Source organism: Egretta garzetta, unplaced genomic scaffold (assembly GCF_000687185.1).
Source record: "Egretta garzetta isolate BGI_Z169 unplaced genomic scaffold, ASM68718v1 scaffold40, whole genome shotgun sequence".
Classification (NCBI taxonomy): Eukaryota; Metazoa; Chordata; class Aves; order Pelecaniformes; family Ardeidae; genus Egretta; species Egretta garzetta.
The window spans coordinates 3945564-3962203 of NW_009258484.1; the positions used below are offsets into that span (position 1 = coordinate 3945564).

At 37.7% G+C, this 16640-nt stretch overlaps 1 protein-coding gene across 1 annotated transcript in view; it reads right to left on the reverse strand.

Annotated features, from left to right (window-relative positions):
* Positions 1-16640, reverse strand: part of FRY (FRY microtubule binding protein) — a 178946-nt gene that overhangs the window by 109921 nt on the left and 52385 nt on the right. The window contains exons 4-10 of the mRNA XM_009644896.2: positions 8637-8776; positions 6588-6678; positions 6111-6190; positions 5913-5993; positions 4399-4567; positions 1819-1911; positions 1626-1724 (exon numbers count right to left, since the gene is read on the reverse strand). Coding sequence (XP_009643191.1) covers positions 1626-1724; positions 1819-1911; positions 4399-4567; positions 5913-5993; positions 6111-6190; positions 6588-6678; positions 8637-8776 — 753 coding nt within the window. The remainder of the gene's footprint in view (positions 1-1625; positions 1725-1818; positions 1912-4398; positions 4568-5912; positions 5994-6110; positions 6191-6587; positions 6679-8636; positions 8777-16640) is intronic.

Consider the following 16640-nt stretch of genomic DNA (forward strand, 5'->3'; position numbering starts at 1 on the left):
TCATGTCCAAAATACATATGGGAGAGGATAACTGAAGTCTTCTCACAGAAGACTTTCTTACCATATTAACATTATCACTATGACAGTTGAGTACTTGACAGGATCACAGAGTTCAGTAACATCCCAAGAGTGTTACAACCCATTCTAAGGAAGAGCCCTGGGAGGGAAGATACAAATCAGCTCCTGGAGTTCCCTAATTCTCTCTGTTTGCTATTAAGAGAACCTCAACAACTAGCTCAGGTGAGACACTTGAATAGAAAACGAGGCAAGATGAACGCCCCCATCCTGCCTGTACACTGAGTGCACCGATTCACAAAACACTGATCTTGGAAAGGAAGGTCCTCTTCAGACTCTAAAGAGTGCGTTTTCTTCCTGGAAGCCTGAAAATGTGCACTGCAGCTATTTCTGCCAACTGTTTGCCTTTCCCCTCCTCCTCCTCCTTGCAATGTTTGTATTTCTAATCACACCCTCACAAAAATCTATTCTATTTTGTCACTTTTAACTATGTAGCCTCCAGTGTGGTATGTGTAGCCAAGCAATCAAATGCAAAGCCCCAGCTGTGCAATCCTTTCTCAAGCACGTAGTATTGACTTTGGCAAGTGCGGCCACCAGTTTGGGGAAGCTCTATTTAGTGTAATAGCTGTACAGCAAAGCTCTTACTCTGCTGCAGTTTCAACAATGTTTTATTAACTCGGCAGAGTGGAATAGAGCCACACAAACACAAGCAGAGTGAAATCAGAAATCCATCCCAAGTCTCCCACTAATTCAAACTGGATCAGGACTGTGCTCCAGGGGATTCTCTGACTCTCCCCTAGGACTGTGTGGGGACTGGTGTTAACGGCAGCAGAGAGCTCAAGCATACTCCTGCAATCTTCCCAGCAGATTCACTATTGATAGCAATCAGCATTTACTGAGAGTGCAGGGAACAGGGAAGTCTTTTTGACTTTCCCATAGAACGAGGGAGGATGAACGACAACTTTCTTTACTTAAAAAGTCCAAGACTTCAAAATGCGCTTCTAATGCTGCAGTGCTGACGTGCACTGACCCAGCTGGAGAGACAGACTGCTTAAGGCAGCCAGCGTCAAACTGACTCAGATCTTCATTTAATTCAGATCAACTCATGCTTCCAAAAATACACTGCAGTGCCACTGTTCATCTCACGAGAAGCAAATGAAATAGGGAGCTGCACAGTAGCCAAGTTACAAATTTAAAAGGGCATGTTATACATTTTTTTTTGTTCCTACAACGTATTATTTAAGCCCTGTGAAAGAGTTGTTCCCACACGCCTCATTTGTTCTCGCTTGACAAGAAATGAACTCCATTCTTTCTCCGCTCCTCCTAATGTTTACACATAACAAGTATGAGAAAACCTAACCGTTTAATAATCACAGACCCAGAAGCTGAAAACATCTGTTTGATTCAGACTGATTTTGATCATATGTTAAATAAAATAAATACAGTTATTTTCTGCAAACACAATAACCTTCCCTGCAAATAGAAATGTATTTGTTATAAAGCCTAACGCAGAAAAAAGTTTTGCAATCAATTTTGGGAATTTCTCAAGAGTCTTGCTCAGAGATATTTCTGACATAGAGTTTAAGCCTCTGCATCTTAGGGTTACTAACCAATGAGTGCTTCTTTCGTGAGGAAAGTTCAAGTGTTGTATCATACAGGCTTTCAACAAAGTTCCTCAGACAGGGGACATTCACTTCATTTTTAACAGCCTGAAAGAAAATTTCATGTTAATAAAAGACTATTTCACAAGCTGTTTTATCTAATTCAAAGAAATTATGCAAACAACTCGAAAAATAAACTCACAGCAGCTACAGGGACAAGAATTTCAACGAACAGTCCTGCCAGTGCATGCTTGATATCTTTGTCTTTAACTTCAAGGAAATAATGTGCACATTCCTAAAACAAAACAAAACAAGAAACATAAATTGCGTATCAGCTGGAATAAAGACCTCTAAGTGTTTGCTGAATGCACATGAAGTGTCAGTGACTATTTTTATCTTGCAAATCCCACAGAAAACATTTGTCTATTAACTTCCAAATCTGCATTTTGCAGCAAGCACAAAGTAGGACATAAGTCAAGATCTGCTACTCTAACCATGATAATCCACAAACTCTCCACTGATTCCAGCTGTGCCTGGTGGTGTTCTGGGGATGGAAAGGGAGTTGGACTCAGGGGCAGACCTCCTGCCTTCCCTGTGCCTTCAGGAGCTGGCGTAATAGCCCCCGTGGACTGCTTTACAGAGCGCTCTGGGAGGCCAGAAAATGAATGTACTTCTCTGGTAAGATACTCAAGGGAAGGAACAATCTTACTTTAAATATTTTGGATAAATTTCACTCCTATGATCCATTGCAGATTAAGGGTCAATACAGAACTGTGCTATGTGAAGGAAGAGATCTGTTGTGCAAACCACGACAATTTCCAGCCTGCAGCTGGGTACTGAGAAAGTTAAAATGTACTTTTGTCCTAAACATGCAGCAAGCTCCTATCCACACAGCTGTGCTGCTCAGGAAGTGAGGGAGGGAAGATAAGCATCCACCCACTCTTGTGCTTCTGTACAACTTCCCTGAGGACAACAAATCATGTTGCTCCACTTCTTCCTCTCTGGGTCCAAGGCCCAAACAGCCACTGACATTACAAGGATGTTCTCCGCTGACCTTTTTTCCTGCACATGCATGCAGAGCAGTTTACACTTTAGACCATACATAATTTTTCCTGGCTGGAATCATGATTCTACACCATATGGCTTCAGTCACTCCAGCCATTTCTGCTACACAGCTGAGGCCCCTGGGCAAGGACAGGAGCCTTCCTGGGCTGCTTCTGAACTCCGTGGTGCAAGATGGGCTTTTCTGGAGCTCGCTCCTGAGATTAGCTCACCCTTTGAAAGTGTCTCTCCCTACTAGAGCAGAGCTGGTGTGACAGAGACTGTAGCTGAGGCACTGCATGTAGATACTCAAACTAGCAGATGAATTGCCCACAGAATTGAACTGTTAAGTGTATTTCACCAAACTGAGCCAAACTGGTTTTCCTACATACACAGTGCATCTTAGGATGCATTCTAGTATTAGAAGAATTAATTTGGTGCTGAGATACTGTAGTCGTAAGCAAGGTAGAGATCATTTGTATCCAAATTTTGAGTCTACTATACATAGGCTTTACCAGTGCTTTCAGCACCAGTGAACACTGGACCCCAGCAATGCTGTGCCATAAAGCTGTGCCACAAAGTCATTCACTCGTATCAGTCATGTGCACTGAACACACACTACTTTGGTATCCTGCCAGCTCTGGATAACTTATGTTAAGTCAACACATACTAAGATATGCATACATAAAGAAGTACATAGAAGTGTAAGGTAAGAAGAAAAATGAGCTGCTTCTCTGTTGTTAAATATGTTTTAAATAAGTTGTTCAATATGGCTGAAAACACATTGAAAAATTGAAACAGAATGTGATTCCTATTCAGGACTTAGAGAAATGGCTCTGTACGCATGTGTATTTGTATTCCAATGTCAAATCCTTACCTGTGAGCATTTAGCATCATTGATTTTTTAGTCCATTGACACCACCAATAAGCTGATCTTTACGTGAAGGTTTACATTAGACATGTATTTTACTGGATGACTGGCTATAAACCATGTAGCCATGAGGATGATCCCAAGAAAAAATGGGAATAAAAAGGTTAAGCTAAATAAACCTGCTGATGGAACAGAACCCATTGTATATTACCAACAAGAAACGTGGCTTTTTAAAAATGTTTAAACATAAAAAAAATAATTTCCTTTTACAAAATGATGTAATCTGTTAATTTAAAGCATTCATGATAGTCAAACTATGTTCTGTACTAGTGGCTCTCAAACCATGTGGGTACAGAATGCACCCTACAGGAAGGGGGGTGAAGGTGTGGTGGAAGGAGACAACACATCCAAAGGAAATTCCATCCAGATTTTGCCTCAATTCTTTGTCTCTTCCTCTGTGTTTTTCTCCATCAGAAGTTCCTCTCCTCTCTGGCAACTATGTCAAAGGTGGAAAGATTCACTTTGGAGGGAGTGAGCAGCTGGGGAGACATAGCTAAGCAGGGACACAGGGCAAGGAACAGCTGTGGGAGGGCAGGGTGGAAGGTCTGGGGTATACAGAACCGAAACTCTTTTTGTTGGAAGGTGAGATGCAGGGACTAGGGGTATAAGGCTGATGAAAAGTTGGTATGGAATAATATACTCCAGAGATTGAAGACTGGAGCGCTGAGGTTCAGGACAAACAGAAAGTAGCTGCACATACATTTATGTGGGAATGACATGTGGAAAATCTCCTGGAGTATTACAAGAAAGATGAAGGTGAGCCCATTCTAAAAGGTCTGGGAACGACAGTTATATACTTCAGAATTTTACCTGCATAAACTGAAGAGAAGCTTCAAAGTCCTCCACAGGATACATCTTAATGCGAAAGAATTTCATTCCCATTATAAGACTGATAATGCTTTGAACTACATATGGGCTTTGCTCTTTATGCCGTAACTCTTTTAACTCCGCCATGAATTTCTTCTTTACAGCAGGAAATCTATGAATCCACATTGGTTAGTTACAAAAAAAAGTATAGATTCATATTTGAAATGTATGGTAAGGCATATAAATGGGGAAAAACTGAAGAAGATTCAACCTCGGCTGCAAATTACCATTTCAATCAGTATGTGAAGAGATTTCTTTTTGTTTAGTTTTCTTTCACTTCTGATAAACTCAGAAAACAAAACTAAATGTACAGCCTGATCTTAGTCCCTTTGGATAATCGTATCTTTCCAATTATGTTCTTACCATGCCTCTTTTACCTAAGAGCTAACAATATCATTAGAATAACCCCCTCACACGTTTGTCAAAAATCCAAGATGAAACACCGTTTTCTTGCAAGTACATGCAATGTTTTCAAAAGAAAAAGCTTAAATGATATCCATGAAAATATTCAGATAGGCTATTCCTCCCTTCGGGTTTTTTCTAATAGTTACAGTAACACTTAAGCATTAACTACAATAATTTGGGATGGGGTGGTCTGTGACCATTTTTCATCTCCCCCATGAGTCTATTGAAGGTGTCTTTTGAGACACACTGTCCATAAAAATAACTTATAGGAAGATCATCCAACAGGATCTCCTGTCCTTTTTGAGGCAAAATGTAAAGAATATTTTAATGGGCAGGTGTAGCACGTAACAACCAGTTGTTATTGCCTCTGATAACAACACAGGAGAGTTAAAAAAACAGGTTGGCAGGAAGAAGCCCTTCAGTAGTAGTAACATCTTAGCAATGCCCTTCAGAATTGGAGGAGACAAACAGTATTTACGGAGAACAAGTATGTTTTGTCTTTGACAGTAAAATTGAAGCTTTGGATCCAGATATCACTTCCCCTTTTGCCTTTGACCGAGACAATTTAGAAGCCCAGGTAAGGCCTTAGCTGAAGTCTGTGAAAGTCATGCGATTTCCAGGAATGCAAACTGGTTTGCCTACATCAAGTTCTAAACTGAAATAACTGCAGACAATCTTTAAAATGTTGCTATGTTGGAGTATAACCATTTATAGGTTTGTCCAGCTAGAGAAAAAATAGCATCTAGAAAAAAGACTAATTAAAATAGCTCTTTTCAGCCCTCTGGGCTTTCCACAGACGTCATCGCTGAGATAAGAAAAATAATGCTGCTGTAGTCTAGTTGAATTTATTCAGTATCACTGGACTAGATGCAGAAAGCCTGTGATTCCCTAGAGTTCTATGCTCTAGAACATCTGGATGAACAGAGGCCAGTAAGCTGAAATTATTTATTCCTACACTATCTTTTAGGAAAGTGAGAAAATCAGAATATTCATATGCTAAGCAAGTAAAACTTCTCAGATTTCCATTACGTATGGTATTCAGTTTTACTTACTTTGCTTGAGCTAGAACACCTATTACTTCTGCATACAAATCTGCAACAATGTGCATATTTCCAGTGTTAGGACCAAGGTACCTAGCAAGAGACAAGAAAGAATTCTTGGCTGAGAAAGCATCCTGCTTAAACCACCACAATTAAAAAATTCACCAAATAATTTTTTTCATAGAATTTTCGTATGAAAAAGAGCCTTACCCTTCTTTGTATTTAAAGTGCTTGAAAGCCAAGTTAATAACATCATGTACCAAACTGTCTATTACAGGATGAAGTGGAATCTGAAAACACAAAGTAAAACATAACCGGTACACATACATTATACTTCATGCTGCATACCTTAGTGCTTGTATTACTCCTGGGTATCTTCCCCACACAGATATGTTATCAGCATCTAGCTAACAAACAGCTGAAATGAGCCAGCCATTTAAAGCTTATTTATTATTGAGGAGAAGTACTTTAGCTCCAAAGCCTTCGCAAAGCAAAATCTGTATGAGCACAGAATACTATATATCCTACAGGTGCAAGAAAAACAGCAATAAACAAGCATGCAGGAGGTATCTTATGTTTTTATTAGACTCTTGAAGATGGAAATAGAAAGCAGAATCCTAAATTTAGGTTGTATCAGTAATTTCCATCATCATTTATTAGTTAAAGAATAATTTAAGAACTCCGTACCTGTTTCAAAACTTCTATTAATACTAAAGAAAAAATAAAATCAATAGCCAGATCTCTTCTCTCCATTAAATAATCCCTCTGCTGTTCATCACTGCAAAATCAAAACAGGAAACACAATATTTAGGAGGTGCATCTTAATTCATATTATATGTCTTCCTCAGCTACACAAATACACATAACAGGAGACTGTGTTCTACTTTTTAAATGGCAGTCCAGCATTTCACAAAGTAATGTGCTGATATGCTCTTAAAATCTGAGATAAATAGGCCAAATCTAACCTGTTACTTTCACTTTATTTCAAATGTTTAAATGTCACTCTCTGTTTCCTCCCTCTTTTTTCCAGTTTAAGATCAATGCAAAACTTTCTCAAGGAACCAAAACAAAACAAAACCAAGGAAACTTTCGGATTCTATATTCTACCAAATGCATTTTGTTTCAATTTCCTTGCTGATGGCACCATTTAGACGGTTCTGAATTACACTTTGGAGACGAACATAATAAATTATTTTGTGCTCTCAAATTCCTATTTAGACTTGTGACAGATTTTGAAAAAATACCTTAGAAGTACTGATGAAGAATTCATAACCAAACTACATCCTCTTTTTAAAACTGTTCCAGTTTTATTTTTTTAACTTTGGCATCACTTGTCAAACATTCAAATGCATTCCTTGTGCAGAACAACACAGAGGAATAAATGTCTGAGGAGACTAGCTTGCAATAAAAATACAAAAAAAAAATCCATTTGGATCACCTGATTGCAGTTTCAAAGCGTACTGAAAAAATAACATGAAATATACAATACTTTTTATAAAGTAAAGGGACAGTTCTGCAGTCTGGTTGAAGCAGTTACCACTGATTTCAGTGAGATTTTTTTTTGCATAATTCAGCACGATTCCTATAAATATTAAGAACTATAGCGATTTCAATTGTACTTACGTGCTTACATTAAACATACATTTAAGAGTTCGGCTTGATCAGTGGTGAAATAAATTATTTGCGTTTTGGTTTTCTTGGTTTCTCATTAACTGGAGAAAGGATTGGTTATACATTCTTTCTGTAACACTATCAATTGACAGAGTAGCCTTGGTTCACTTGCTAAGCTAACTTTCAACTAGATTTTGGTGGAGTTCCTGAAGAGATCTATTTATGAGCAGATCATCCTGTAACAAGGCACTTCAGGGCAAGGATTCATCTCATACAAAAGCAGACATCTAATTTATGGATCATGCCTTCATGTTGCCTACTTCCACTGACATAAAGAGTCTGGAAGAGTCTGATTCAGGTCCACATCTACCTTGATATTCTAAAACTAGCTCCTACCCCTTTGTTCCAGATATTGCCTTCAGTAATTACTGGATTATAATGTAACCCCAATGTGAAGACTTGTCTATGCATTTCCAAATACCAGGTCTGCCAGTGTTGATTCTCCTGCTGCTTCATTAAAATGTGTAAAAGTAGTACCAAAGTATTCACAAAAACTGTAAGTTTGAAGAATATACCTGTAGCAAACTGTCAGACTTCAATATAAACCAAGACCATTCTGCTGCCTTATCAGTGAGGAACTACTGATATCATAAAAGAGTAATGTATTTGTCTTGGGGTCTTTATTTTTGTTCACTTGTTTGTTTTAAGAGAGCTAAGTCAATGTTGCTAAAGCTCCTTGCCCTATTCACATTTTTTTGGGTTGAGGATAGGTGTATGTGAAATTTCTATCACTAAGCAGAATGCTTTATAAAAAAAAAATCCTTCCAAGTGTCACAGAATTATTGTATGCTCACATGAGTAAAGAAGACGGACACAGTTTATACAAACCAATATTTAAATGACATCACTGCTTCCAAAACAGCAGTAGGAAACACCATTTGAACTATCAGGAGCATAATTTTAAAGACACAATTACTCCATCCATCTAGAAGCTGAGAGAATTCCAGGAACAAGCAGAAAAAGATGACAACAACTTTCAAACAACTGTAACCTTACAAAAGCTGACGCAATATATTTTACCTTAGAATCTGACAATAGTTTATGTATGCACATTCAGAATCGTACCTTTTGGATTTAGTAGTTGTTCTTGGTCTGTACTCGTGAGATTCATCTTCTATGCCATTCTGTCTTTTATACCAGTCAAACAAAGTGCGCAGGATAGAGGGTAGACAATATTCTGAAAGTGAGCTCATTGAGCTTATTACCTATGGGGAAAATACAACAAATGAACAGATCAACTGGTCTTCAAGTTTCCCCTCCTCTTTAAAAAAAGAGTAGCAATTCAATGGTTAGGCATGTTCTTTCTTGTTTTCATCTCATTTTTGAGATCCATGGTACAAGCAGTGACTTAATATTCTGCATTTCCTGTTGAAAGGTAAGCAGAAGTACAATAAGGGGTTGTATTGTCAATAGTGTCTTTCCATTGATGATACTAAAATGCATTAAAATTGTGTATCACATCCAACAACACACCAGAAAACAAACTAACTCTTCTTCAAGGGACTTATTTTTATTTGTTGATTTGAGTTTGAGCACATTATAAGGAAAGAAAGAGTGATGAACCAGAGGTACTATCTCATGGGTTGTATCTGACTGCTGGATGCCTCTCCTGAGGCTCAGAATGTACTGACAAACCCCACAAGCTCTGCAATAATCTTAATCAACTGAACGTGCAGATGCATCCATCTTACTATTTGGCTGACATACCTGATAACTTAGACTTCTATTTTATATATAGGAAAATATTTACAGTTTCCCGAGTCTTTTGTGTGCACAAATAAGTAAAACATAGTTTAAAATTATTCCTTAGAAGTTCCTGATTAAACAGCTCTAGTGGCATACTGGAGAAGAAGATTACTGCTCACTCATTATAAACTGTGTCACCAATTACAGAAATGTTACCAAACATGTTACTACTGAACTATGACTTAAATTTCCTTTTACAGGAAACCATAAAGCTGCAAAACGTAAAAAGATCAAAAGCTAGGGTGAAAAAAACCCCCATTATTCTACAAGAGGATTATATATGTATTGCAACTGAATGTTCACAGCTACAGCATTTTTGTACATTCTACAAAAATAGAAAACAACTATTTAAAATAGGAATAAATTACTCATCTGGAGATCTGTGACCACCTCAAGATCATGCAGGGCTTGATCCTGTGAAGTGCTGAGTAGCAGGAGCAAAGTGCTGAAGTATATACTTCATGTCAAGTACACTGATTATGTCATTAACTCCGTCAGGTTTATCCGCCCGCTTAAACTTAAGCCAGCACGTTTCAGTGCTTGTGGAACAATAACAGTAGAGTTTAATGTCTTGTATAAGACCAAGCTTCTGTGAAGTCTGTGACTAAGACAAGAGCAAAACTGGGAGACCAAGCATGTAACATACAATTCCCAAATGTTACTAAAGCCTAAATGACAACTTTTGTGGATGACAGTTAGTTTAGATCAATAACTCCGATCTCTTTTGCAGGCTTTCAGCCTCAGAATTTACCTAATTCACAGTGATGTTAATGAGACACTTTGAGGGTAAGGTATTACTGTTTTAATTGGATTCAGGTATTATGGCCTACAATTAAACACAGAGCATTAGAAAGCTATAACAGCTGCCCCTGTAAAAATAAAAGTTTCTATAAAAATACTACTTTAGGAAAGCTTCCAATCGAGTGTTTCCAATATGTTTTATTACCTGAAATATGAAACAAGTTGCTGTGGAAGATGGCATGAAGGCACTGCTTGCAGCAGTGACAGGAGGTCTTTCAGGAGGAATTACTACAGCAGCCCAGGCTCAATTATAGCAAAGCCTTCAAGCCTAAGACTTCCGATAAATACTTAGAAGATATGAATCACCTGGTGGCAGTGCAAACTATTCACTGCCAACTCAGGGTGCTTAGACATTTCAATTGCTTCTCTGTTGTTTTCCAGAAGTTTTTCTGAAGCTGGCATAACACCGTTTGTTAAATATGAGATGCAGTGAAAAAGAGTTTGCTGGGGAAGGCTAGAACAGACCTAAATGTCTTTTAAGAGATCACAGTATTTAACTGTAAGTGAAAAGTTGTTTCAGTCAGGTCTTCCTGCACGTTCACCAACATAGCTATCAATGCTGTTCTCTAAATCCCAGCTATACAATTTCACTCACCACAAAAAGCCAAAGTGATTCCTGTTAAATCTCCTCAAGCCATACTTTCTCTGCTGAATTTATGGTGTGTGTCTTTAGTAGGGATAAAAGGTCAATATAGGGTTTTTTTTTAATCTGTCATTGCACTTTTAAGACAGGAAGGAAGGGTGGACTGGGCAAAGACCTGGCTCTCAGGGAACAGGAAGGGAGGGAAGTCTAGCCAGCGCCTTGGTTACTCAACCCTTTCATTTACTGGAAGTAAGTCCAGGAGTGAGATGAATTCTAGCTCTGTGCTGCTCCTGAAAGGGAGTGCACAGATGTACAAATATGTCCTTGTTGGACAAATGATCATGTTCTTCCATCATAAACGAACTTACCTACTGTATAGCTTAAGGATAAGAAAGTTGCACAAGTAGGGAGCTGTTTAAAACTTGTGTTCATAGAGCATTAAATATACTTTATGTAAATGCTTAATATTTATTTTGGGAGAGTAAATATTTTGTAAGAGTAAATTTAATGAAATGCTGCCCAGATAGTTTAGTACAACTTATACACCTTCATAAAAGCCTTGCTATATTGTCAAAATACAAGAAATGTTTCCACTAACAGCAGCTAGATGCTGATTATTTTTTTTATTTCACATATGAATTTCTATGTGCTTTAACAGCAAATGTATTCAAAACTGCATTCAGTTTCCAACAGTACCATTAACTTCTTGGCTCTGAATTTTTTTCATATACCACATACGTCAGTATGTGTGTTAAATGTGCATTTTATTGCCATTTTAATAATGCAGAATTGCAGTACTTTGCTTTTGCATAATGTCGGTTTACTTTCTGTAAATCTATTATTTACACAGTGTCTGCATATTCTGTCTTCAAGTTATTGTGTCGATGCCAAATAATGGACATTTTCAAATAATCTCACAGGAGTGAGATTTTACACTTTCTATGAATGCTACTGAAAGCAGGATTTACTAAACATTGTCTCAGCTATCTTTAGGATACCCATAACCATGCAATAATGTCTTCCCTTCATTCAACATTTTTTCTACTTCATGCATGTCTGTAACAAAGCCCCATAACTACAAACAATACAGATTCAATGAAAATAACAGCTGCAATGAAATCCTTGCTCCTTGAAATCAACAGCAAAACCCTCATGGACCACAGTAAGACGATGATTTCACATGCAATATATGAAATTAAGGACATAAAGTCAACAATTCCTGTTCCAAATACTCCCCAGTCTAGAGACTGGAAAGATGAACTGCACTAAGCTCTAATCAAAGCAGCTACATGTTCTAATTCTGTTGGACCCTTTAAGACAAACCTTTTTTTTTGTGCTAATGATAGATTTCTAGATAAGACAACTCTAATTGAATAATCTGTAAAATGAAACATTAGGAGCAAATAGTGCAGTTGTGTTTGTGTAGATCTTTCATTGAAATCTCTGTGCTATGAAGTTAAATTAAATGTCCCTGGGAACTTTTAAAACTGATAACTATTGAGTTGGACTCACTAGTTTTCATTTATGGCGTTGGTTTTGTGAGTAAAGAAACAGGATTTTTTTACACCATAATTTTGTAGATGGGTAATTTCACCTAGCTTGCTTATACATTAGCAATGTGTATAGCTATTTTACTGCCAGGATAACAGTTTACATAAAACCCCACGTATTTCTAGTGTGCAGCAGGTTCAGTTCTGAACGTGCTACCTTTAATTTTGCCTTCAGATTTACTGCTTTACACACTGCTTCAACCCAAACCTCTGATCAGGAGCCAAGGGTTGTTCTATGACCCCATCACCACCATTTCTTATACTTCCTCTACCAGGCGCCCTTCTGCTGGTGAAGAAGGACAATGCGTAAAATGCAGGGAAAGGGAAAACACAAAAAGGGCCAACTGCAGTGCTACTGCAATGCTGATGATACCGTTATTTCCTTACTACATCTAATGAATATAATATTGGATGGGAATAATTATCAGCATGTCATTTACCATGTTTAGGTTGTTATGAAACAGGGACACTTAATCACGAGTATGTTGCTTAGTGTCTTATTTATTTGTGTTTACTACACTTTTTATTATTACATTTTTCTTTTCCTTTTTTTTAGCTTGACCTATTTTTTTGTTTCCATCTCCTAAAAGTACTTAAAACATTAAAAGTTTTAGCTTTCCAATCTGTATTCTCCAACCTAGTGCACTTCTAAGAAGAGAGTAGTATAACTAAAATGAGCACAAATTTTTGTGCAGTTTATGCTGAAACTCCTGCAACAGGCACCCCATACAGACGGTTTCATATGAAAACTGAGTCTTGCTGTTAAGTTTTCACTTTCATGGCCAAAACATTACATTCATTTTGTATTTTCATATGGAAAAATGTCTGCAGGTTGGTCCAAGATTACACAGCGCCCTTTTTCTGCCTCCAGTGTTGTCAGTTCACAAAACACTTATATACCGTGGTAAGAACAGTAGTGGCTGAGAAAAGACTAATAAAAATGTTTCCTTGGGTGAGGATAAGCCTCTTGGATAATTATGGGTTTTTTCACCCTAGCTTTTGATCTTTTCATGTGCTGTAACTTCATGGTTTCCTGTAATAGGAAGTTTAAGTCATAGTTCAGTAGTACTATGTTTAATAGCATTTCTTAATTGGGGACACAGCATGCTAAGGCTGGAGCAGTAATGCTCTTTGCCAACAGGCAACTAGAGTTGTCTAATCAAGAACTTTTAAAACATGATTTTAAACATACTATAAAGATATTGAAAGTTGTATGTAAAAACTATATCATTTCCTATATATATATTTTCTTTATATACGTGCACACCTGAAAAGGAAAATACAGTCAGTGTAAGGAATCCAGTTTGTTAGGCTAATGGTGAGACATTCTGCAAGTCAACACCTGAAAAGGAAAATACAGTCAGTGTAAGGAATCCAGTTTGTTAGGCTAATGGTGAGACATTCTGCAAGTCAGGATAAGTAAGATTACTTCATAGATTGCTCAAGATACTATTATGAGTTTGAGGCAGGTGATGCAATTGGCAGCCAGACAGAGCCCACAGGACAATACTGTTTGCCTAACAGGAGAGAAAACGGCTCTGCCTGTGCACAGTCAGGTCCCTAGGTGCTGGGTCCCATCACAACGAGCATTCCTAAAATGGTGTTTGAGAATGGGCAGGAAAAAACGCTGGTTCTCAGAGAGCCAGAGATAAAGCTGTTTAGGGGAAAGAAGCAATGCTTTCAGCATCCATTTAAATGGTTTGGGGGTTTCAGTGTTAAACTTGATGCTGATTGCTCTGGGTAGCTGAAGTTCCATTCTGCTCATTGTAAGTTACTGCAAAGGGGATTTTTTGGCTGGTTTTTTCCCACCTCTGAAGCTGACTTGCAAAAGGCAAATTTTAAATCAGGTCATGCCTTACTTTTGCTGCTTTTTAATTTACAGTTAGAAGATACAGCTCAGATATTTTAAAGTGAGTAGTGACCTGGTCAGTTCAGCATCATCTATCAATTCAATTCAAATTAAACAGAGATAATTTTGATAAAGTCAGAAAAAGAAAATTAGGTTTCTTTGACAGTGTGTAGTTTTTGATGCCTTAAAATCGAAAAACAAAATTACTATACACCCTTTGAAAATGTTTATTCATGGGTATTCTCCCTCTTTTCCACCTTCAATTCTGTAGTAAAAATGTCAGCTATGTAATATGTGGCCTTTCCTGGTTTTGCTAGATGACTTTATGTGTTCCAGGAATAAATACCAAAGCCTTCCACATCTTACCTGGAAGGGAGAAGCAAGGGATTATCAACCTGGTCTTCCTTCATCCCACAGACTCTTTAAATATTTGAGTTAACTTAAAAAATAAAACTTAAATGGTTTGACTTAAAAGCACATGCCATCTTACTTGGATTTTAGTATCATGTAGAATCATGATCTTCAGAGTTTTCTAGGTAGACCACACCTTCATTTTTAATATCAGCAAAATTATCCATATTTTTGTGACAACTTTATAATACCAACATTTTATTATTTGCAGAACAGCTTTGTACTACTGATATGTACTGACCTAATCTACCAAGTGAAACATGCCAAATAAAGACTTTTTGCTCTGTCTTCCTATCTCTACTCTAGCTGAGTTCTCTCAAATCTCTACCGTGTATTATAAATTTTGGAATTAAAATCTAACTACAATTTAGCAAAACTAAAATGATTTTGGTAAGTATGAACCATGTTCTTGAAAACAGGCTCATCAGCCAGCTACATTTCAGATCCCACCTCCCAGTCACAGGCATACATCAATCCCAGGAGCACTAGAACATCTCAAAATGATTGTGCTGTTCCAGCAGAAAACAATGTGAAACCTGAAAAGGGAAACATTCCCAGCAACTTAGGCTGAGGCAGACAGTCTGAAAATTTCAGTCTGAATAGTTTTGGAAAATTTCAAGGAACTGAAAACAAGGTTTTCTGACAGGTCATCTAAAGCAATCTCAGCTCTATACTTTCCTATCAACTCAACACATAGGCAGGACTCTAGACGTGCAATTAGAAATATATACAAATGTTATGTATAACAAAATTTGCCTTTGTTTTTTGTCTACATCTGATTTTTTAACCCCAGAATTCAGAGTAAATTGCTACAGTAGGAAATACACAGTTGTTTCACTCTAGGAAGCATTTGCTGTTCTCTTTAATTGATCTGTCTCCTTACCAATTAACTAGGAGAACCGTAAGTCTTCTAATTCTTCCCTGTAAAGAGCCACAGTTTTCTTAACCATGAATATTTAATCAAATCATGGCCACCCATCATGTGTTTGTTTAATACACTGCAGGAAAAGTATTTGCATACGGGTGGCTTAATTTGTTTTTCTTTCCCACTTACGTGTGACACTCTTCCCACAGAAAGGAAAAAATAAATATATATAAAATTAAGGTCAGAATACCACAAAAAAATTTGTTAGGCAGCTAGGGAGTACTCACAAAGCAGCCTCCTTTAGCCTACAGTGGCTGGTTCCCCTGTAAGGTCTCTCTGTGGTCAGCGAGGCAGACGGAGCTCCCCAGTGCAACGCAGAAGTCCTACCATTCACCTCCTGCTCTGAACAGCCCTCTGAGCAGGCTACCTCTCCCCAAAAAGCAGCTACAGAACAACCTAGAGAGCATCACTTTGTCAAGCTAAAATTATGACGCGAGCCTTTGTGAATGCCAGTGGGGTCTCACAAGGCATCTTTGTTTCTGGTGCAATGCATCTCATGTCCCAGAAAACAAAATAAATGTGTTAAATTCCTTTGAGATTCTGAAGTCCTACCCATACCTACCTCCTCTCCCAAAGTTAAGTTAATCAATATGGTACCTGCAGCTTACGGCATTAGCCACAGCTGCTTTCAGAGCTGTTGCTGTTGCTGTTGCTTCTGGCTATGTCCTTCTGTCCTGTATTTCTGGCACCGCTGGCAGCACAGTGGTGCGGGGCAGCCATGGAGGCAGCAGTAACGGTGACAGCAGCAGCAGCTGAGGCAGGAATGGTGGAGCAGCAACTTTGTTGCTTATGATACACCTTGAGTTTATCCCTCCTCTTTGTTGAGAGTAAGTTTTGGCATCCCTTATGCAACTTAAACTTTTTAGCATCTATCTTTCTTTATTTCAAAATAGGTTACTTTTGCAGGATATTTTTCTACATACTTTTTTTTTTAAGAAACAGACTGCTGACAAAAATTAATTCTCTCATACCATCATTAAAAAGTGTGCATATTGCTGTTGCTTTTATTTTTTTTATAGTTGTCCTAGATCCCTTACATACTCAATTTATTAATCTAATGCCAGATATAAATTTAATTTTATTATTACAATTCTATTGTTTTATGAAATGAAATCTAATTCATGATTAAGTAATGATAAATTCTATTTTAGTTTTTAATTCTTTTTCCCTCCCAACCATTTTTCTCTAATTATTATTTACCTCA